Here is a 21623-nt window from a genome sequence, read left to right as displayed (position 1 = left end):
AAGAAAACGAATCAACTGTTCATCCCTTCTTTTATTCCTGTTATATGAAATTTCCAAGTCAAGATGTTGTTCTAGGCCTCATATCTGGTATAATATGCATGTAAAAAGTGCTAACAAAGGGATATAACGGTAGCTTCAAAGTACATACAATGATGCTAGATTTTAGTTAGTCACAGCCATTAGTTTTGATTTCTAATCTTGACTTGCTAAGCAAACAAGTCATGTACCGTAATTAATATTTACAAATATAAGGTAAAACTTACTTCAACAGCTCTACATTATCTATATATATGTTATAGCTGCATCAATTTCATTATAGGACCACGCCCCTTCCCTGGGCATTTGTACAGCATTAACAGATCAGTCTCCACCATGTTTAGGTAAGGTCTGCATCAAGGCAGTGGCCCATACAACAGGAGCTTATCCCTGTTTCTGTAGCATGAAGTGACTACAGTGTAGGAGTATTTCTACTTCCCCCTGGATGGCGTGCTTGTTCATTGCAGGGTTACCCTCTCCCCTCCCCAGCATTAAATTTGTTGGTACCTATTTAGACGTCTGGTTGGGGAGTGGCAATGTGTGGACAAGTGTTTTGCCTAAGAACACAATGCAATGACCCTGGCCAGGGCTTGAACCCAGACTGCTTGATCCAGAGTCCAGCGTGCTAGCCCTTACGCCACCATGCCTACACCATGCAGGGCTGTCATTAAGTTTTGAGTCACCTGTAGCCTTGTTCTCCAGACCTGTAACAAACTTGTTACTTTGTGGTTGAATTCTATCAACAACAGGCAATTTCACTCCTAGCATCAAGAGAAAATCAAGCATACTCGGCCGTAACATGTACTATGGATTACAGCCCTTAATGAGAGCCCTGCCATGGGGCACTTGCTACCAACTTTCTGCCTGGGGTGGGCATTTCTCATTTAAGTCATCAACAACGAATCTTACAGCGTACATCACCCATACCGCAAGGACGTTCTACAGATGTATTCATTATTGAATGGATTAACTGTAAGTAAAGACTGCAGATACTCATCCCTTTTCTAAGATCTGACCCATCTGAAGCTATCTCATCACCCTACACATTCATCTTTGTCTTCCATGTGTACGAAGATAAAGAAGGATGGTGGGCAGCCAGTAAGAGAATTGTACTGGCACTTGGGATGCTTTTTAGGAGGGGCGGGAGTACTTTTTTTTTTTAAATTTAAAAACTAATCCAGAGAGGGAATCACATGGAGCTGGGCACTAATTTTACATTTACGGTAGTCACCTTTCAAATTGACAGAGCCATACATGTAGACTAGCTGTAAAAAAATAAATCAAAAGAAAGCTAAAACAGGTTGGAATTTTTGGTTACTTCCTATGGTTACCATTAAATAGTGATAAACAGTGTAAGAATAATTTGTAGTTCTTAACCATATATTTTGTCACTGATATGATTAATAATTATTAGATGTCATTTTGGGAGTACATGTATCACCTACTGCTATATGCAGATCATAAAAGTAAACATACATGCACTGATTACCCAAGATATGTATTGAAATATTTTACTCCCCTAAAAATTACTTTTGGGAAATACCTGATGATTTGTAAAGATAATTCTCATGTTTGCACAGGAATAGATATTTAAAATTAAAATGTCACTCCATCTCACAGCCTGAAGAGTAAGGAGAGTTTCTCCGAGATGGTGCAGTACTGGACGACAGAGAGTCCATATGCTCATCTGAATGGGGGATATCCAGATTCATGGTTTCTGTTGTTGTGATCAGTTTGGAAATCTCATCTTGTCTTTCCCTGATGGCAGTGACTTCCAAGCTAAATCCATTATCTTCAGCAAGATCCAAAGCCCTGTGGGCATGTTGCAAGGCTACCTCCAAATTGTTCTGCCTATAATTTAGGTCACACTGAGCCACCAAGAACTGTATTTTCTGGCCCTCCTTCATCTCATCTTCATATTTTTCTTTAATCGTTTCGAGACAATTCTTTGCCTCTTCAACAGACCTTGTGCATGTGATCTGGGACCGGGCTGCGTTTGTGCGGCAGTTCAGGTCAAGCAAAGCCAGCTTAACGAGACCAAAGTGGTGTTTCTTAATGTAAACACTGCCATCATCGAGCTCAATGCAGAGGTCTATGCATTGTTTCATGTAGTTCTTCGCTTGTTCCACGTACTCCTCACGTGCTGACCGCCCTGACCGGTCAAGCGGAATGGAAGAGACATATTTTGTCAGGTTACTTGCCATTTCATAGAAAATCAGAGCCTTGACAAAACGAGAGTTTCCATTTCGAGAACACTGTTCAGCGATCGCTATACTTTCTTTTGCCTTTCCGTGCTTGTCCTGGCGCCGGTAGAAGCCGGTCAAATGCAGGTGGGCCATGGTCACAAGGTAGTTACTCATTTCCACTTTCGTTTTCTTCAGCGTTTCCAAGGCTCCTAGAACCATCGCTCCCGCTTTCTCCAAATCGTTATGATAACTAACTACTACGCTCTTTTCGATCGCCATTAAGAGTTCGATGGCTAGGTCGCCTTGCTTTGCCTTTATGATGCCATCTGCAACTCTGTTAAAGTCCTTCCAGTTCCCGCTGTCTCGCAAGGGATGAAGTATCTTTAGGACAGCGCAGAATTCGATCGTCTTTTGTTTGGAATCACACGAAGCGGCCGGAAAGATTTCTGGCAAATCATACCTAACGAACTCTTCCTCACTCTCACTGGAACCTCTCTCTGAGCACAACTTAGGATCTGGTCTCTGTTTTCGCTGGGGAAATCTGATCTTACTCTGCTTTCTCTTTGTTCCACGACATTCCCCGCCATCTTGCAATTGGATGGCTGTCGTTCGAAACCCTGTTCCTTTCGATCGAGACGTTGTTGACCGCTCCCCATACTCAAGACGTCTACAACAATTATTTACGGTATTCCCATCACCAATAACCAGTGTTTCAAAGGTACAGTTGGTCAAATTTAATTGAAAATCGCCTCCTTTCCGTCCGGCTAATTGGTGAACCGCCATTTTTCAGACGCGCGGGAAAGTTGAAGTTAGACATAAGAATGACGTCATGCGTGTTTTGATAGATGGTGGATTTTGATTGGTTTGGCGCAGAAATATTGAGCCCGCATACTGAAATCGAAAGAGAAGCGAATGAAAACAAAACACAAACCGTCCCGTGATGGCCATGGAGAGTGATGGCGGATTGTGGATGGCGGGAAGAATTAAGTTGAAACGTATATAAACTTAAGCCTGAGTATTCACGCTTTTGACGAAAGTCGCCACTTGTCAAAGGCGAAACGTACTTCAGTGGATGGAAGATAAACGGTAGGTATGATTTCTTTGCTTACAAGGCTGTAATTTATCGCTAGAGTTAGGTTCTACGTTCAGGAAGTTTGAATATCGTCAATATCACAATCGGGGAATCGAAATGTATTTTTGGAGGAGAAAAAAAATTCGAGGACTTTCTTGAAAGGTGCTATGTTGAGGCTTATGGAATAATTTTTGATAACCTTTTCTTCTGCAAATCTTACTTCCCGCCAAATAATATGACTTACGCTGACGTGACAGGAAAGTGTCACGCAATATCGTAGTTTCATGGTACCTACAATTGTAGCTGTCATTGAAATCATAGTATTCTACTTATATTTTGTGGCTCTACATGATTCCAGGATTAGAATCTGAGGTATTTTACACATTGCCGGATAGTCATGCACTAAAGTGCTGTTTTGGTCCAGAAAATCACAAATCATTTGGAAAAATTGAAAGTTGCTCACTGAATAGACGTTGTGCTCTATAGGTTGAATGGTGGTATATTCATCCACAGTCGTACAATTAAGAACCATTTAATGAATGCCATGTGAACAGTACCACTTGAAAAAGCTGCTCAGTAGCTTTCATTTGAATGGTCGCAGACTGGGGTTTAACCCACAGACTTAAAAGATGAAACCACCCCTGTACAACATATTTAAACACTGCAACATGAACATATTGCACAATAGCTTTCAATTGTATGGTCACGCACTAGGATTTAAAAATTAGAACCACCCTGTACAGCATAATAAACAGTATCACATGAAATTTCATTTGAATAGTCACTCACTAGCGTTTCAGCTTGAGTTTGTTTGAGACTAGAATCACTTTGTACAACATAAACATAATCACATAAAAGTACTGTTAATTATATTTCTTGTTAGTGCATACACAACTCCATGACTTGGGTGCTTACCATTTGCCAGAATAAACCAGTTGGGATTACCATTGAATAATGGTAAGGGTTTTTCCAAAATCAGCAAACCAACTGAACGAAATGGTGCTTAAATACCATTTGCAATTCTACTTCCTGTAATTGTTTTCAGCTGATGAGAGGCTGGAAACTGGAAAATTAAGCAAATGGTAAGGAAATTTCCGCCCTTCCGTTCTTAACAGAAAAAGAGAACTACCTCTGAAGGTAGTCTACAATTTCCAAACTGATTTTCCTAAATCTCTGGATTTTTTTGCTAAATGGTAGGCACCCATGATCTCCAATGATATAATCTACATAATATTATCTAATGAAGCCCCTACCCACCTTACAAATAGTGCCCTGTCCGTATTCCCTTTCTCTGGCAACCCGCACACAAAATCTATTTATATATATGCCACCCCCGCTCCCTTGCCCTTGAATAAAATATAACATGTTTTTCCTAGGTTGCTAAAATTATGGGATTTGTTGTTGTTGTTTGCCCTCTACAGGTTTTTATGCATTTCCTCCATTGCAGTAACCCAGCTTCCAATAACGGATACCTCCAGCATGAAGTTCCCCATCCACTCCCTGAGGACCGTCCTTGATAAATATCCCTGGGGGATACCTATGGAAATTTCAGGTATGTATCTAGTAAAGTGAATTTTAACACTTCTGATATTTTCAGATTTTATTATTTATACTATTTACATATTTTTTTTACACTGTTGAAATTACAGTACATGTATGACAAGTAAAATATGCAGAAATAAGTGAATATTTTTTTGGTTTCAATTTTGCATGAGACGTAGTTAGTGCATTGTCACAAGAAGGACCAAACAAATGCTACTTAATTGTGACAAAAATAATTTTGGTCAGAAGGAAGTCCATCATTTTAGTGCTTGGTAATTTGCACAACAACTGGGTCTCCTGTTCAAAAATAAATGAGTAATTGGGTTGAAAAAAATAAAGTATGGATATTCACAAGCTAGTGTAGACTGATGGATGATGATTACGAATAAACGACTGAAACATACAACCTCTTTGGTACCAGAGTAATATGTACAAAAAAAATAAAAGATAAATACCTATATACAAATATACAAAGATAAAACTAAAGATAAAGCTATAAACAAATCACCGAATAAAACTATAAGAGAAAGGTTAAACTACAGCCTGAAAATATAATAACTTAATTTTAAAATAGAAAAGTATTGTGATGTCGCCCAGGGTCAAGGCGAAAATAACAGACCATCATGGAATATGGATATTTACAAGCTAGTCAAGATTTTGAATACTGATGATGAATAAACGACTGAAACATACGAGATCTTTGATACCAGAATAATATGTCCAGACATTTTTTGGCCTTAAGATAAAACTATATATACAAATGAACTACTAAAAACTATAAGAGGAAGGTTAAACTACAGCCTGAAATAATCTGGTAATAACTTAATTTTTAGGAAACGTATTGTAATGTTGCCCAGGGGTCAAGGCGAAATAATTTAATAGACCATCATTGTCACAAAGTTAGGATAACTTTTCGATCAGAGCCGCACTGAAAATCTCTCATAAACACGCGAAATAAAGGCTATAGAATGATAAGCGACAGAGGCGCCTTTTTAACTCACTTGTCAGGAAAATCTCTATTGCAATCTATAACCACAGGAAATTCGGCCCAAAACAAGAATAGCCGACTGTTTCTGATAATGTCACAAAGAAAACCCGAAAATTCCCAGACATGGTTAACACTCGCCTCGTAGCTTCGCTACAGTGTCTTTCAGCCTTTTCAGATTACGAGGCTCTTTGTGAGCCAGTTAAGGCAGTGTACTTCCGATCAGAATCGGTTGTAGTTGATGAGCTGTGGCCACTTGGTAGAGCCTTCACTACTGGAAGCTTGTCTTGCCTTGTCGTGGAGGCACAGTGACGACATATTTGATCCAAATGAATTTGGGCTGGGACGGTTTCCAGCTGAAATCCATATTTCACTGCGATTTCAAGAGCCTGACAGGCAAATTCCTTGGCTGAGGCATAATTGCCCTTCATGAAGCAAAGCTCTGAACGTGTCATCGAATACTTTACTCTTGCAGCTACCGGAGAATTTTCGAGATCACGATGGCTGCGATGATATTCGTCGAGGTGCTTTTCCGCCTGTCTCGCTGACCCTTTCTTCACTCTTTCACATTGACCTGGTTGGGAATGGCAATTAGTCGTTGGAAGAGACAGACGTGCCAAATACAGCAGCGCAAAACTTTGTCTCGCTGTGTACAAGTGACTTTCATCCGACAGTTTCCTACACCTGTCGATGCATTGACCAAGCCTTGTACATGCCTCTTTGTTGCAGTGCTTTGTATCGTTTGTCAATGTTGCGAACGCCATATGCGAGCGTGCTACTTCATAATCGAGAAGGGCGAGAGCGAACTTAGGCATGGTTGAATTGACGTTCTTTAACCTCTCACCACTTTCCTTTGCGTCTTCCAGGCATTTAAATGTCTTCCCCAACTTCTTGGGCAGCCTTCGAAATATGCTTGCGGAAGCAACATTTCCAAGGACTATCAAAACATCCTGTAACGCTCCACTGATCGCACTTGCTTCATTATTTACAATGTTTAGACACTGTTTTGCCTTTCTCTTTGCTGCTTTTAAACTTTTCTGATATGTTAACTTAACACTTTCTTCCAACAGGAGAAGGCATTTAATCTCTGGGTATCTGTCGTATTTGGTTTTACGTCGAAGTAAGGCTTTTTCGAATTCCAGCCATTCCCCTCGGTCGCGCAAAGGATACAGCTTATCCACTATTCTGCACATTACGGCAAACACCTTTGCCAGTCGAGGTTCTACTCCAGCGGACGGTAACTGAAGAGGTGATGGAAATAACAGATCAGTTTGTTCAGGATGGCTTGTCTGGTCGCTGGTAAATGTTATGTTTCCAATAGCCACAATATATGAATCTTGCACACTGATATTATTCACAACAGCAGTAACAGTGGGTCGAGTGCTAATCTGGGTTTCTGCACCGACTGTATTCTGTTCTTCTGGCTCTATAGTGGCATAAACCACCGTGATATTCTTCATTCTTTGCTCTGATGTCTGAATGTTGATCGTAGTGTTGTCGCCGGTCACCACATTACCGACTTTGGAAATGTTGATGTTATTTGTGCAAGTTACTGCATTCGGCGACTCAATCAAAGCCCTTTCGCTTCTTTCGGCACAGTGATCTCCCTGATTTCTGTGCCTTTCCGAGTCGTCTCCGTTTGGTCGATCTTCAATTTGGATGTCGTCCTTATTTTCGTCTTGTCTTGAATCGACATCAGCAGGATGGTTCGAAAAAGGGCAACAATCAACCACGCCAAATGCATTTCTACTTCTTCGCAAGAAACCTGACAGTGAACTGAAAGCTCTTCCCATTGTTTCTGTAGCCTGGCAATGCTTGCAGATTGACCACGGACAGAAATCGTACAATTGCTCAGTGTGACATGGGATGACAAACGTAGCTGTAGTTTAACTAGTCGAATTTGAAAGTGGAACTGTTCCTGGAAGAAGGATTTGTTTTTGTAGACGTGAAAATATCGAGCCCACGCAGAGACCGGCTGATACTTGATACTTAAAGGCCAATCATTTTACCCTATCAGGGTTTGGAACGTTCTCCCCATCTCAGGCCCCCCATTTCAGACCCCCCATCTCAGACCCACCATCTCAGGACCCCATCTCAGGCCCCCATCTCAGGCCCCCATCTCAGGCCCCCCACCTCAGACCCTCCATCTCAGACCCCCCATCTCAGGCCCTAAGCCCCCCACCTCAGACCCCCCACCTCAGACCCCCACCTCAGACCCCACGCTTTTCGTGTGAGACTACTATATCAGGCCCAGACAATGTCAGTTATTACGTTTTTCGCGCAAGACTACAATATCAGGCCCCGAACATGACACCTACAATCTCAGACTCCACGCTTTTCGTGTAAGACTATCAGGCCCCGACAATGTCAGTTATTACGTTTTTCGTGCAAGACTACAATATCAGGCCCCGAACATGACACCTACAATCTCAGACCCCACGCTTTTCGTGTGAGACTACAACAGTGATCAGAAACCCTCGAACCATCGCCAAAGATTCATTTTTCTGGCAATCTCTCAGCCGCGTACATTTATGAGCCGACATACCAGCCTCTTGAACGGGTTTATTTATTTGATTAAGAAGAGGCCAAATGTGAAACTTCATTTTAAAATTTCAGTCAACGACATGTATTTACGTGGAATAAATTGGTCATTTAATGGGAGGATCAGGGTTTGGAACGTTCTCCCCATCTCAGGCCCCCCATTTCAGAGCCCCTACCTCGGACCCCCCACCTCAGACCCCCACCTCAGACCCTCCACCTCAGACCCCCACCTCAGACCCTCCACCTCAGACCCCACGCTTTTCGTGTGAGACTACAATATCCGGCCCCGACAATGTCGGTTGTCACGTTTTTCGAGCAAGACTTCAATATCAGGCTCCGAACATGACACCTACAATCTCAGACCCCACGCTTTTCGTGCGAGACTACAATATCAGGTACACGACCCCACAAGCTTGTTAGCTTTGACGTCTTTTATCGTGTATAAATAAAGGTTGTATGTATGTATGTATGTATGTATGTGTGTGTGTGTGTGTGTGTCTGTGTGTCTGTCTGTCTGTCTGTCTGTATGTATGTATGTATGTATGTATGTAAACCCGACCTGATATGATCGGGGTCTGATATGGTACGTTGGGGTCTGATATGGTAGGTCAGGGTCTCGTATTGTATGTTGGGGTCTGATATGGGGGGCCTGATATGGTAGGCCACGTTCCAACTCTAATAGAATGGGAGTCCATACCCTCTGGTTGCAAGTAGACGACTTATTTTCACCTATACGACATTGCTTAAACCGGTATTTGAAAATAGTGAAAGAGGCCTTCCACTACTGTCGATGAATATAACTATAAAAATTTCGGGCGTGAAATTATACAAATATCCCAATAAAGAAAAGCTATAAAATCACCTTACGCTTGATCTTTATCAACGTGTTATACACTTCTCGTCAGTCTACGAGTAATGCATCAGTCAATTCCAGCAGTGCCCATCCCCCCCCGGGCAACCGCGGGGCATTTGCTCACGTTGTCAGTCCCGGGGGTGGGGCATCTTCAATTTTATCGCGGCCCGGGGGCTGGGCATTTGCGTACCTCGGGGCGACCCCCGCGCATTTGACATACGTGAATATGAATTCATCGGGAAAGACGAGGCGCTTGTAGAACAATGACTTGTCCGTCAGGGACTAGAGAAACTTGTAGATGTTTTAAAGGTGTGTTTTCTCAATTTTAGGTATTTCTTCATTACTTGGAAGCATATAAATATAAGCGACAAGGTGACTATATTTTGTTTATCACAAAATAATCACTGACGTGAACACGACTATTTTGCATTTCGCATTCAAAACTAGCCTAGCATTTTTTAAAGTCATGAAAGTGGAGTTAAAATACTAAGGTTGGCGAATTCAAATGATGCGATCTTCAAGACAGATCTTGCGAGCTTAAAATGTAATGCATCATCATTTAAAATGTCTTGATTCTTCACAGAAAAAGTAGCCTGCGAAAACAGGCACCTATCATCGCTCGCGGCTGGAGGCACGTCCGCCGTGATCCTAGCTATCCTCTAGCAAACTGTTAAAAACAAATATAAAGAAATAAATATAATCAGAATCAACTAACACGTACTGTTGTCCTTGAAGTCTTACCGTTGCATTAAAATACTGAACAGTTGAACGTTTTATTCACGGATTAGTAAAAAAAATCTGTAGAGGGGTTGGAAGGCGACGATCCCGGGGGCGGGGCATTTGCCCTCTTTCTTCGTCCCCACCCCGGGGCATTTAGACAGCTTATGTGTCCCCACCCAGGGACACATAGGGACGTCCCACCTAGGGACGAATGCTTGCTTCAAAAATGTATTTTAAAAGTATTTATAATTTATATATTTCCCAACAAAATAGTACCAGAATACGGTAATAAGAAACGCGATGCTGTGAAGTTTATAGGCTAGAAAGGAAGTTGCAACAATGGCGACTTTCTCTTCCAGTGAACTTGCAGTTTGTTATTCGTAATAGCCATATTTCATAATAATTTCAGTACATTACTGAAGAATTACTGTATTTCTTAGCACAACAGTTAACATAAAGTTAAACCCGACACAGAAAACAGTCAATCCCGACTGATATGATCGGGGTCTGATATGGTACGTTGGGGTCTGATATGGTAGGTCGGGGTCTCGTATTGTATGTTGGGGTCTGATATGGGGGGCCTGATATGGTAGGCCACTTTCCAACTCTAATAGGATCCCATTTTAGCTCTATAGTGACGTAATTTGCAGCATATCCAATCTCGTTCCCAGACATAGCTGCCTCTCTTAACCGGCGAAGCCTTGGCAAGAGGATAAGGTGCTAATTCAACGCTGGTTTCGTCTCGGACTAAAACCTTTTGATTACAACACCTACAGAACTTTTAAGACGAAATCGAGCAATTTCAACTTTTAGTGGACAGAAACCTTGCACCAGAATAATTTTATACGTAAGTATATTACAGTCCATTTTGCATTTTCGAAAAGCTAAAGATAAAAATGTTTGCCTCAAATAACACCGAAAACAATTTCCCATGGGAAGGCGAGGAAATAAATTTCAAAGTCGAGAGAAACTGTACAAACATTGGTAACATTTGGTCATCAGTGTCATTTCACCGGTACTTTCAAGTGTTTCATATTAACTTCAAGATATGTTTTCGACATTTGGTGTTTTTAGAAATTATTTCTTTTGAGAAGATATTTAAAACAGTCGCATAGAAGTTTTCAATGCATTGTAACTAATGTTAGTACAAAGCTTTTGTCCACTTCGTATTCGAACTTCTGGTGGATTCCCTCTTAACAGAGTTGACAAAGGGAATTTAAAACAGAAGTGAAATTCTGGTCGTAATTGTTTTCATATGTTTCTTAATAGAGCAATTCAGTAAAAAGTCTCCCCTTTAGCCAGTTTTTATATTTCTGAAGACAATGGTGGTGATGTCTGTAGGATTCCGACGCTGCCCCCACCCCCTTAAATCGAACTTTAAAGTTCTCCTTTAGCCACACCTATCCAAGATGACCAAGCACACGGAGCTTGGTATTCAATGACGTCACTTCTGATAGTGTTCATGAACAAGGCGTTCGCTGCTAAATAGAAACGTAAAAACTATGCTTCATAGTTTGCGTTTTCAACAATTCGTAAAAGCCGTTTGAAAATGCTTCAACTGCATGCATACCGTTATGGTAAGATTTGTTTACTTTAGGTATTTCAAGAGAGAGAGCTTATTGAGAGGGGATGCCTATCAGGTACAAGCGCTTACTTTTTTTCGATTTTTACATCTGATTGTGGACAATACGTAACAAAAAAACAAAACAAAACAAAAACAAAAAACAAAAAAAGAGAATACCAGTAGAAACCTGAACGCAAGAGCTGTACCAAAAGTGGCTGTGATAGTCATAAATTGTGAACAACAGCCTCCATTCGGCGTGAAAATATGCTCGGGTATCCGTCCGCGGACATTATCTGTTCCGAGAAGCAAGCAGTTGTCGAGAGCGGTAAAGGAGGTAAGCTATGACCTTCGTTTATATTTAGTATCCTTCGGAACTCGCGAAATCTTGTGAATATTATGGAATACTGCTCGGATATTCCCCAGTTTTAGCTGAGACATATTTAGTCAGGCAACGCGTTTAAACCAATAGCGCGCGGGCGGAATTATGTGATTGTTATAATGTGCAGTATTACCTGTAGATGAGAAAGCAGATTTCACAATTCATTCGTCTATTCAGTCTACTCTATGTCAATGTCTTCAATGTCACTTTTGATATGTCGGCGCTTTTTGGAATAGGGGCGCTTATTCAAAAAAAAAAAACAAAAAACAGCACTCAATTGGGAGCCCTTATTAGAAAGGGCGCGCTCCTCGGAAGAAAGGCAAGAAAGTGCATCATTACGTAATAACGTGCTGGAAAAAAATCAAAAAATACATCGATTTACTGGTAATCTGAAATGGTCTTGGAATCGAAGGGGTAAGAGTTGTGATATCTGCCAAGATAACCTATACTGTAGTTGCAGCATTCCAAGGCTTCATGGTAAGAAATGGTTACGATCTTGACCTCTTGAGCAGGGCTGTTTGTGTAAGACAACAAGACATGTACAACAGAGCTTTAACAAACCAACACGTTTATTGCTGTAATTCACCGTCTATTTAAAATTGACAATACAGCAAACTAATAACAGGGCGGGATTAATATTTTGCGAAAAACAGGAGATTCTTATTAGGCTACATTAGAATATTAGAATATTAGAAAGTGCATATAAACCAACCATTAATATAAACATTAACCATGATACCCCTTACACTAATCAGTATTTCTCCATAGAAAATTGATTTACTTAAGTTGTTCCGATCATAATGGAACTGATAGCTAGTCAAATTCTCTCACTGAAGGCACGATGGAATATAAGAAAACTTGTGAGGAGAATTTAAATCTTGATTTAAAGGTAGTTGCTTGGCAATGGCCTTGCAGATTGTTTTATCAGAATTTTATCATAAAGCTATTTGGTATCAAAAGATGAGCGGTGGTGGAAATCGTTTCAATCTTGTAAAACAGAAGACAGAAGTAGTTTCTTATACAAAGAGAGGCCTTTTTTCTAGTTTTAACTTCTTAACTAGTTTCACAGAAGGCAGAAGAATCATTTCTTATCTTCCTGAAGTTATTGATGGCATAAGCTTTTGGGCCAGCTTTGGCTCTGAGAACATGCAAGATTTGAGTATTCAACTTATGCACAAAAATTGGCGATCTCTCTTTTACATAACCAATGGAACAAAGTAAAAATATCATTGAGGTAACTTTTTATTTTTTGCCTCTTCTAAATCTGCCCCTGTTGTGTGACGGTGTACCCACATAATATAGCTTGACTTTGCTTTTATTAAATCTGTCTGCACCCGACTCTTTAAAATTATTATGCATGTTCTAACACTCACTGTTCTTGAACCACGGACAATTAACAGTCTGAACCACAATGGCTACATCTCGGGATTTGATTATTTCCTCTAGCTTCTTCGTGGCAATTTTCGTAGCAGATTTCATTACAGGGTTCTCGTGGCTTCAAAAAGTAGTTAGCTTCTTTGCTGTCCTCGCGAACATCGAAGTGATTCATTCGTTCTGGAAAGTCAAGAGGTCGATGTCATGTACTTCGAATACTTGTAAAACTATTAAAACTATTTCCTCAATGGTGACTATTAAAATAGCTTAAAATTTATGATACCGTGTTTAGTTTTAGCTGAGGGATAGTTTGAAAATAGTTTCTGCCTTGTCTGGTTATCCCCGTCAAATCCAAAGGCTATCTCTCAGAGTTTTACAATACTAAAAAGGTGTTTTAGTCTTGTTATGGTTGACGAGCCGTGTCTATTCTTTATTATAACAGCTTTAGAGGCAGACGAGCGATGCTTGTACAAAAAAGGCAGTTTTGCTCATGAACTGTGTGAGTTAATGGTAAGTTGTTTCTGGGTAACGAATCCACTTATTCACTGAAACTTTAAATTTTCAAGATGATTGGGAAAAATTAAATGTCTACAAGTAACTGTCTTTCTTACGTCCTCACTTCGTCCCCCCCCCCCCTCCCCAAAAAAGGAATAAATGAAATAAAATAAAACTCCTCTTATTTTAGCGATAAGGGTACAGTGTGCAAAGCAGTGATTTACGATGATTTACGTCATCATCATGTACATCCTTTGGGAGCAGTCTTCTTTCATATGATTTCCAGTCCGCACTGCTCGCTCTCGAGAGTGTGTTTACGATTTTCGTTTTGTTTCATGTAAGACATCACAAAATGTAAACATTTCGAAACTACTAACATGAAGTAAATTGAAAGTTTCATGTCAAAACCGTCATTATGGATGCGAAGTTGTATGCTTCGTTATTTCTCATATCACTTGATGAAACAACTTCGCAGTTGTAAAAATCAATGAAGCCGTTGGAATGAGATTTTGAAAGGTCTCAAAGATAAGGTATGTGGTTCGTAACGAATAACATCGATTCGCATTCCAGCGAGTGAGACTTTTTATGTTTACAAACATTAGAATGCTGAGACTGCGCAGTAGGGACTAGAAATTACCTTTAAGCATCTTAATTTTATCCCTTTCATACTAATTAGGTTGTGTTATTTTAGTGTTATATTTTCACTTTTTTTCTGTTTCGCGCATTAATCCTTAATTGTTCTTATTTTCATCACACACTATTAAACTGTTCATTGCTCCTTTTCTGTTGGTATTCTTGTAAACTGACGATGGATGATGTTTCATCCGAAACATGTCTTGTTAATATAATATGAATTTCAAACACATCTTGCGTGGTTTTAAAAAGCGTATCTCATTTTGCACAGCTAAAAAGCCTTGGAAATCTTCTTTTGTAGTAATCGATGAGATTTTGATTTGTTAGTAGTAACGACAAGAGAATGGTTGTCCATTAATTCAGTTCCAATGAAAAGAAACATACCTCTTTTTTCTGCTAGTTTATTATGGTAACTGGGTCCTCTATCAGATCGTCTGTTATTGTAACGCGGTCCGTCGTCTGATAGTTTATGGTGGTAACGCGGAATGCGTGACGTCACGGCGACAATGAGAACCGCAAGTATGACAACACTGATTATAGTCTTCATGATGAAAAAATGCAGCTTAAGATGAAATCAAGGTCAAAATCTGAAAGAAATGTATAAATAAATGTATCAAAAACATAATATTACATATGATTTGTATTGCAAACCTAGATTATGGGCTTGAGATTTCTGTGAGGTGATGGTTGATGAGGCCAGGGGCTGAATCGACATGTATAAGCAGTATTTATTATATTTCACGCTTTGCACGTGGACTGTTATTTAAAAAATAGAAAACATGTACCGTGTTTCTATCGAGTTATAGAAACACGAGTTGAAGTTTGGGAGAACGAGAGAAATGTTTAACCAATCAGCGCGCGTATTTTCTTAGGACTGTTTTCTAAAGTGTATGTATGGGTAATCAAATGGCGACAAGTGAAATAGGAAATAATTTCACGTGCTTTTTGTCAACACAAATTATTGGGATTTTGGCATAGCGTGAGTGATTTTTTTTCAAAATTATTTTAGGAGCATACCATTTCTTTAGCTTTTCATATCATGGGTGACAAATTTTGCTTACAATCGTGGGTTGTTGACTTGTTTATTGTGTAGAGAAATTTCGCGCTAAACGTTGCCATGGCAATTTTGTAATTTCACTCGTGAAATTATAAATGAACGCTAAAATTTCGATTCAGTGTCAAGGAGTAACTTGTCACCCATAATATGAAATGCATAAATGCTGCCGTAGTCGACTATGCATTCTAATCTTTTAGCGAAAAAAAAGTGAAGCGAGAAAACGACGAGCTGGGAAGTATCTGTCCAGCTAAACCTTTATCCGGGTCCAGTCTGTACTTTGCTTTAACAATTAGATTATGGACTCGAGATGTCTATCACGTGATAGTTGACGAAGTTAATTCTCACGTGTGCAAATCAGGGTCGAATAGTGTAATAATTGTTTTGGTGTAAAAAACTATTAGACAACTGGTAAATTGTACAAATCTTCTTCACAGACACTTCGAAAACTCAAAGAAGCGGTCGCCAAGCGGTCTCTTGTTGGTCGCCGATAAGAGAACGGCATTCGTGGTCGAACGCCATTAGGTTTATACGTATTGCAAGGTTAGTCAATCGATAAACCGATAATCGATGTTAATCGATAAAAATCGTATCGATGATAGCTATTGCCGATTGCAGTCGATGAAAATCGATGAAGAAAAAAAGTTGTAATTTATCGATTGGCGATAATAATCGACGGCGATTGATTCATCGCTTGGTATCGACTATTATCGATTGTTATCGGAAATTATTTTTGTCCTTTTAGAAGTTACACTGATAAAATATTTGACAAAATTTGTCTATAATAGTTTTATAATGGTCTTGTTGATATCAATCTTAGATTGATATCGGTTATTATCGATTAATATCGAATGTCATTTATCGATTGACTGCGCCTGGACTTGTTAGGTGGTATCTCTTTCATATGGAAAACCTTATGTTCTCTGGTTCAGTTAAACGTAGTCTTACGAACGAATTTTATGTTGAAGAAACTTCTGTGCTGTGTTGGCAGGAACTCGCTGACAAGAGACAATGCCTTAACAATAAGGCTTGCGGAGTGTTGAAATTCGAGAAGCTTACCTTATGTGAGCGAGTGATCTCAAACTGACGGCGTGAGGTTCAGGAGTTGACTGCAAGTGAGCTGATATATGTCGTAAAATATATTTCGCCTTAGAGCATTTCATTAATGAAGTCTGTTTTCGATTGGCCACGGAGTTGGTGTTGTAGTAGCACTAATTGAACGAGAGTAATTTGTTCTCATTAGGCGTTGGTCTGTTAGCTGGGTTCAGGGATTTGTTAAGAAATCTTCGTTTCGGGTCAAAACTCACTAGAGATGTCGCAGTGGTGAAAAACGAAGCCGACTTCTAAAGTGTTTTCTTCTTTTGTGTTTTCTAAATGACAGTGCGTTAAGGAAAATTATCCCTGGAGGGGATGCATATGTTTAATCTCTGAACTAAACCTCCAAATGTTTTCTACCGGCATTCAATTTCTATTACATTAAAACGGCGAAAAAGAAAATCGTTTTTTGTTCTAAATGGACGGAAATATAGACACGCACAGTTGGACAGTACATTATCCAAATGAGCTGTTGGCAAATCAGTTCTTTGGTTCAGCGATTCGCTAAGAGCTTTTGCTAAGTAATAAATAAATTTGATCTCCATGAGGTAGGGTGTTGCTCTTTTGTGTTTTATAGACAGCGAGGCGCCTACCTCGGCGATCATTTTTAAAATTTGAGTTTGAAATTAAAAAATAAATAATAATAGTAATAGCAATAATAATAATAATAATAATGATAATAATGATAAATCAATAAAAATAAGAATATTAAAAAATCATAATAATGAAAGAACTTTTGAAATGAATACAACAGGGAAAACATGTTGACTCTGATGTTATGTGTTCTCAATTTTTACTCTGACGTTCATAGTGTGATATTCTACCCTGAGTATTGTTACTTATGACATGGTAATAAGTTATAATGGGGAATCGCTCTGGCTTGGGACAAGACCGGGCCACACTAGAAGCAGGCAGCTAGATCAAGCCCGACTTACTCGTTGGGTAGAAGAGTGGGTCGCCAACCTCTTCGCTTTCGCGGCTCCGAGTAGAGTTATGGGTGCAACATTCTTTACTGTTATTTGCATAATCCCCAGAGTATCAATTACCAATGCAAATTGAGTGTTCATAGTGATCAGCGATCAATTGATGGTCTTAAGGCAGCGATGTCCAAACCCCAAGCGACCTTAAGACTCTCTAGGTTTGACATTTTACAGTAAAAGCTTAGTTCCCTGCATCTACAAAATCCAAGCGATGTTTAACATCCCAGCTCAAGAGGTGTTCCGCGAGGTCGATTTCTTGGTAGTTATTGCAAAGAAACAATACACTGATGTCAGTTCAAAAGACGAAAATTTCCATTACCCAGCGCTACGTTTTTCATTTCTCCGCTTCTTGCGAAGGTAGATAGTTTCTACAGAAGTAACATCAACTGACTAAACTTTACTTTGATGCGTTCGAGATTTTGACTGAACTGGGTGTACGGGTCAATAAAACTTTTTAGAACTTTGAGCAGGATTTGCGGATTCTCAGTAATCTGAACCCTCCAAATTACAGGTGCGATTGGAACTTTTGAAAACTTTTACTAACTGCCCCAGAGATAACAAAGCGTATTTTGAATTGGAGCGGGCTTACACGCGAGCGCCAAGGGCGCTAACTTGTAAGGGGTCTGTAGATATGTTTAAAATTATTATTTTATGTATGTTTTGCTTGAAAATGTGAAGGGGGGGGGGGGGGGGGGTTAAAGCCCTCCCCCAACCTCTTCACTCCGCCGTCCCTGTGCCTTTAGGGGAAATTCCTTACCGCTGGTTGCATAAGCGTGGCATGGTTTGTATTTACAAGTAAGGAGAGCCGCCAAATTTCCAACAGCACCATTAGTTTCTTTTACGGTAAAAGGAGAAAAAGAAAAAAAATGAAAACAAGTGAACGAACGCACAGAGCAGGTGAAAACCTACTCACGGTTGATATTGTTTGCCTCTCTGGCTCAGTGATTGGTATTAGAAATTGTCGATGCGAATCAAACACTATAAAGAGGTCCTTAGAATAACAGAAGGTTGCTTTGCCGTCGATTAAGGTCCAGCTAAACACACGCAACGTTTTAACGCAACATATTACAACAATTTTACGTTCAACATGTTGCACACGTTTGGCCAACCTGTTACAAGATGTTGGATGGTGCAACTGGTGGCCAAGTGCAATATGCTGTGCGCAACAATGTTAGAATCATTCGTTGAAATGTTTCGTGCGTTTAGGCGGGCGTTTTAGATCAAAAGCGCAGTGTGCCAAGACTAGATTGCGATTTGAAGAATTTATTATTACTGACATCCAGCGATCTATCAAAATCTGTATATTACAAACGACAGAATAACTCAGTTGAATACGCTCATCACAATTCACTATAATCTCAAATTTGATTGCTGTTTTGCCTGAATAGCCTTTATTTTCCACCAACTTTCCAGAAACCTAACAAGTTAACGGAGTAAATAATTTGTTCAGGCTCTTCCAAACAGAGTATTCGTCTCAACTCATTGAGTTGTCTCAATCTTAACAAAATATCTTATTCCTTGTTAAATTTAAAACTAGAAGAGGTCAAACCGGACGTTTTTATATTCAAGCGATGAAAAAATGGTCTTAAGCCCCGGCCAAACGATCGCAACATTTTAGTACAACATATCGCAAAAAGCCTATAGTTCAGTCAATGAAGGTTTATTTATGCGTCTCAAAAATCTAGTGCGTATCTCGCTGTGCGAGAAAGGTTTATTCAGTCTGTGAAAAGGCTCATTCATCCTAGTAATTATAATGAAGTTATTATCTTCGCTTTAAGAACTAGAATATGAACTCGAGATTTTATGAGGTGTTAGGTGATGAAACCAAAGACCGAATCAACTATCATTTCCTAGAAATCGAGAAATTTCTAGTTGACAAAAAATAGCGCGGACTGAATCGTTTAAATTTGCAGTTTTGTGCGTGCGCCTCAGTTTTTAAACGATTTCGAGATTTTAACGACAGCAACTCGTGATTGTCCTTCTTTTTCAATCTAATCAATCATTTGTTCCTAACTGTTCCTTCGAAACTTCGGGAAAACGAGAAAACGTTGCCATTTTGTAGACCTACAACCACTGCACACCGATGTACGATTAGCTCAGCCAATCAGATCGCAGCATTTGCATTAGTATACGAAGTAACGAGTCGAATCTTTCTTATTTGTTTTATTGTCTTGAAGCTGCCCAACAAGATCATTTGCTTAATTAACACACCAAATTAATGAGTCTCAAAAAGCGCAGTTTTGGCGCCACGAAAAATCTTTATTACGTTTGGTCCGACACACATAAACTTGTCGCAAATAATTTGCGCTTTCTTCTCCGAAAGAATCATGAACTCGCGACATGAAAAGCTAAAAGTAAAAGGCTCCTCAGTTTTTCAACTCTTACGAGAAACTTTATGCTTCTGCGGCACATTCACGGTGGTGGACACTGATAACAATAATATTCTGCGATCCCAACAAAGTCGACAAAGAAGAAATTTCAGTTTAGCACTTGCTCTGACTTCAATGCCGTTTGGCTTGGTGTGGTGGACAAAATTGAAAAGTTTTACTTACCGTGCAAGATTTTCAACCACAAAATGGCAGCACCGCAAACTTCTATAACGCACCTCAAGCCCCTTTGAAGTTCTACTGCGTTTTGACATTCGACCGTGGCTTTTATGTGTGGAGCAAATTAGTATGATTTTGAAGTCAGTGAACCAGAGTATTATTTTTCTTTTGTAATTTGAGTATTTATCACTTATCATTTCCAGCCATTCTGCGCTGTGCACCAAGAGAAATAGTGATAATTTTAGAGCAGCATAAATTACCAGTTTAAGCGCTGATATTATGATGTGTTTGCATCACGTTAGCGCATCTCGAGCGTAACAGAATGAATCTCCGAAGGAATGATCAAACAAACGGATTTTAACAAGTAGCTATGACTTTTTGAGTCGACGAGCAAGGATCACTTAGTTGTTTATCAACTCGATGTTTCTAACAATCAGTTCAGAAGATAAATGTTCAAGATGAACAAAACGAAATAAAATGTTCTCCCCGGTTGATGCGCGACGCTTAATGGATATAAAAATTCAAAAGAAAATTAGAATTGAAAACTTGTAAGGTAGAAAATTTTAACGTGCCATCTTGAGAAAAATTACATCAGAAGATGTACTGTTGAAAACAGTTTCTGATTTTCGCAGAGCGCGTGCATTACGGACATAACACAAAAGGAAAATATAATCTCCCAAGGAATGATCAGACAATAGGATTTTAAACAGTTGCTGTGACTTTTTTCAGTTAACAAGCAAGTTTTGAGTTGATGAAGGTAAATTAACCTCCATAGCGAATTAAAAGCCGACGTTGTGAGCGATAGCCCTTTCACAGAGCAAAGAAGTTCTATATTCCAACACGTTGAGTCGCTGGTCCTATTTAGCGCGCAGTTATTTATCAATTACATCTATTCCGCTTTGCCCGCCTGATTTATGATAAGCCTAAATCAGCATAAATTACTAGTTTTCGCAAAGCGCGCGCATTACGTGTTTATGTTTTTTCCAGTCTCGCGAGAACTTCAACTTTAACGAAGTGTGACTTTAGAATGATAAATCTTAACTAGAGACTACTTCTTTCTGCCAAAAACTGTGAGAGTTTCAAATACAATCCTAGCAGTCATTGCAAAAGATGTACTGCTGTATTCTAATACCGCAAAATTCCGAAAGTAACGACTCCCCTTGGATCCCCCGAAAGTAGCGAGCCCACCACGGCGCCACACATAACCCCACCTCCAAAAATAGCGAGACCAATGTTCAACAGCTCTCAGATTTGAATAGCTATTAGTGTTGTTTTTTTGGTTGTCTGGTTGGTTGGGTTCAGTCATTTTCAAAACGAATGTCCGTCTCGGATCATAAATCAGTGAAAGGTTTGTAACCTTGCGTAAGGAAGGCGAATTGTAAAGTGTTCTTTATCCTAATGCGCCAATTTCTGATTATCATCGTCCCTTGAAGGTATTCCGTACATCGAAGGCATATCTCGTAAATAAACGAATAAAACTAGTCATTATTCCTAACGTGCCTCAAGAGCAGGTCGATTACGATGAAAGAGAAGACAGAAATACCTCTTATAGTTGAAGTAATATTGAA

At 39.6% G+C, this 21623-nt stretch overlaps 4 protein-coding genes across 4 annotated transcripts in view; 1 reads left to right on the top strand and 3 right to left on the bottom strand.

Annotated features, from left to right (window-relative positions):
* Positions 1-26: 26 nt before the first annotated feature.
* Positions 27-4215, bottom strand: LOC145495361 (uncharacterized). The gene has a single exon (XM_081474972.1). The coding sequence runs from the start codon at positions 3003-3005 to the stop codon at positions 1641-1643; it is 1365 nt and encodes a 454-aa protein (XP_081331098.1). The 5' UTR covers positions 3006-4215; the 3' UTR covers positions 27-1640.
* Positions 3225-21623, top strand: part of LOC145495395 (uncharacterized) — a 59581-nt gene continuing 41182 nt past the window's right edge. Inside the window, exons 1-2 of the mRNA XM_081475009.1 lie at positions 3225-3308; positions 4716-4846. Of these exons, the coding sequence (XP_081331135.1) occupies positions 3295-3308; positions 4716-4846 (145 nt within the window). The 5' untranslated portion in view covers positions 3225-3294. The remainder of the gene's footprint in view (positions 3309-4715; positions 4847-21623) is intronic.
* LOC145495355 (uncharacterized) lies at positions 4767-9194 on the bottom strand. The gene has a single exon (XM_081474965.1). It carries the CDS (start codon positions 7612-7614, stop codon positions 6001-6003), a length of 1614 nt encoding a protein of 537 aa, XP_081331091.1. The 5' UTR covers positions 7615-9194; the 3' UTR covers positions 4767-6000.
* Positions 12133-16086, bottom strand: LOC145495404 (uncharacterized). Its single transcript, XM_081475020.1, has 2 exons — positions 14765-16086; positions 12133-13432 (listed from the first exon to the last, which is right to left on the bottom strand). The coding sequence occupies exons 1-2, from the start codon at positions 14925-14927 to the stop codon at positions 13272-13274; spliced, it is 324 nt and encodes a 107-aa protein (XP_081331146.1). The 5' UTR covers positions 14928-16086; the 3' UTR covers positions 12133-13271.

This window comes from Orbicella franksi, chromosome 8 (genome assembly GCF_964199315.1).
Source record: "Orbicella franksi chromosome 8, jaOrbFran1.1, whole genome shotgun sequence".
Classification (NCBI taxonomy): Eukaryota; Metazoa; Cnidaria; class Anthozoa; order Scleractinia; family Merulinidae; genus Orbicella; species Orbicella franksi.
Note: the sequence above shows the minus strand (reverse complement) of the source record. Positions and strands in the feature narration are given on the sequence as shown.

What these genes read in the sequence shown, in the direction of transcription:
- LOC145495361 (XM_081474972.1), bottom strand. Translation starts at nt 3,005, where the DNA reads ATGGCGGTTCACCAATTAGCCGGACGGAAAGGAGGCGATTTTCAATTA.
- LOC145495355 (XM_081474965.1), bottom strand. Translation starts at nt 7,614, where the DNA reads ATGGGAAGAGCTTTCAGTTCACTGTCAGGTTTCTTGCGAAGAAGTAGA.
- LOC145495404 (XM_081475020.1), bottom strand. Translation starts at nt 14,927, where the DNA reads ATGAAGACTATAATCAGTGTTGTCATACTTGCGGTTCTCATTGTCGCC. An exon ending in TAAACTAGCAGAAAAAAGAG is followed by an intron (nt 13,433 to 14,764) that starts GTATGTTTCTTT and finishes TTGACTTTCCAG; the next exon opens with AACGAATGAATCACTTCGAT.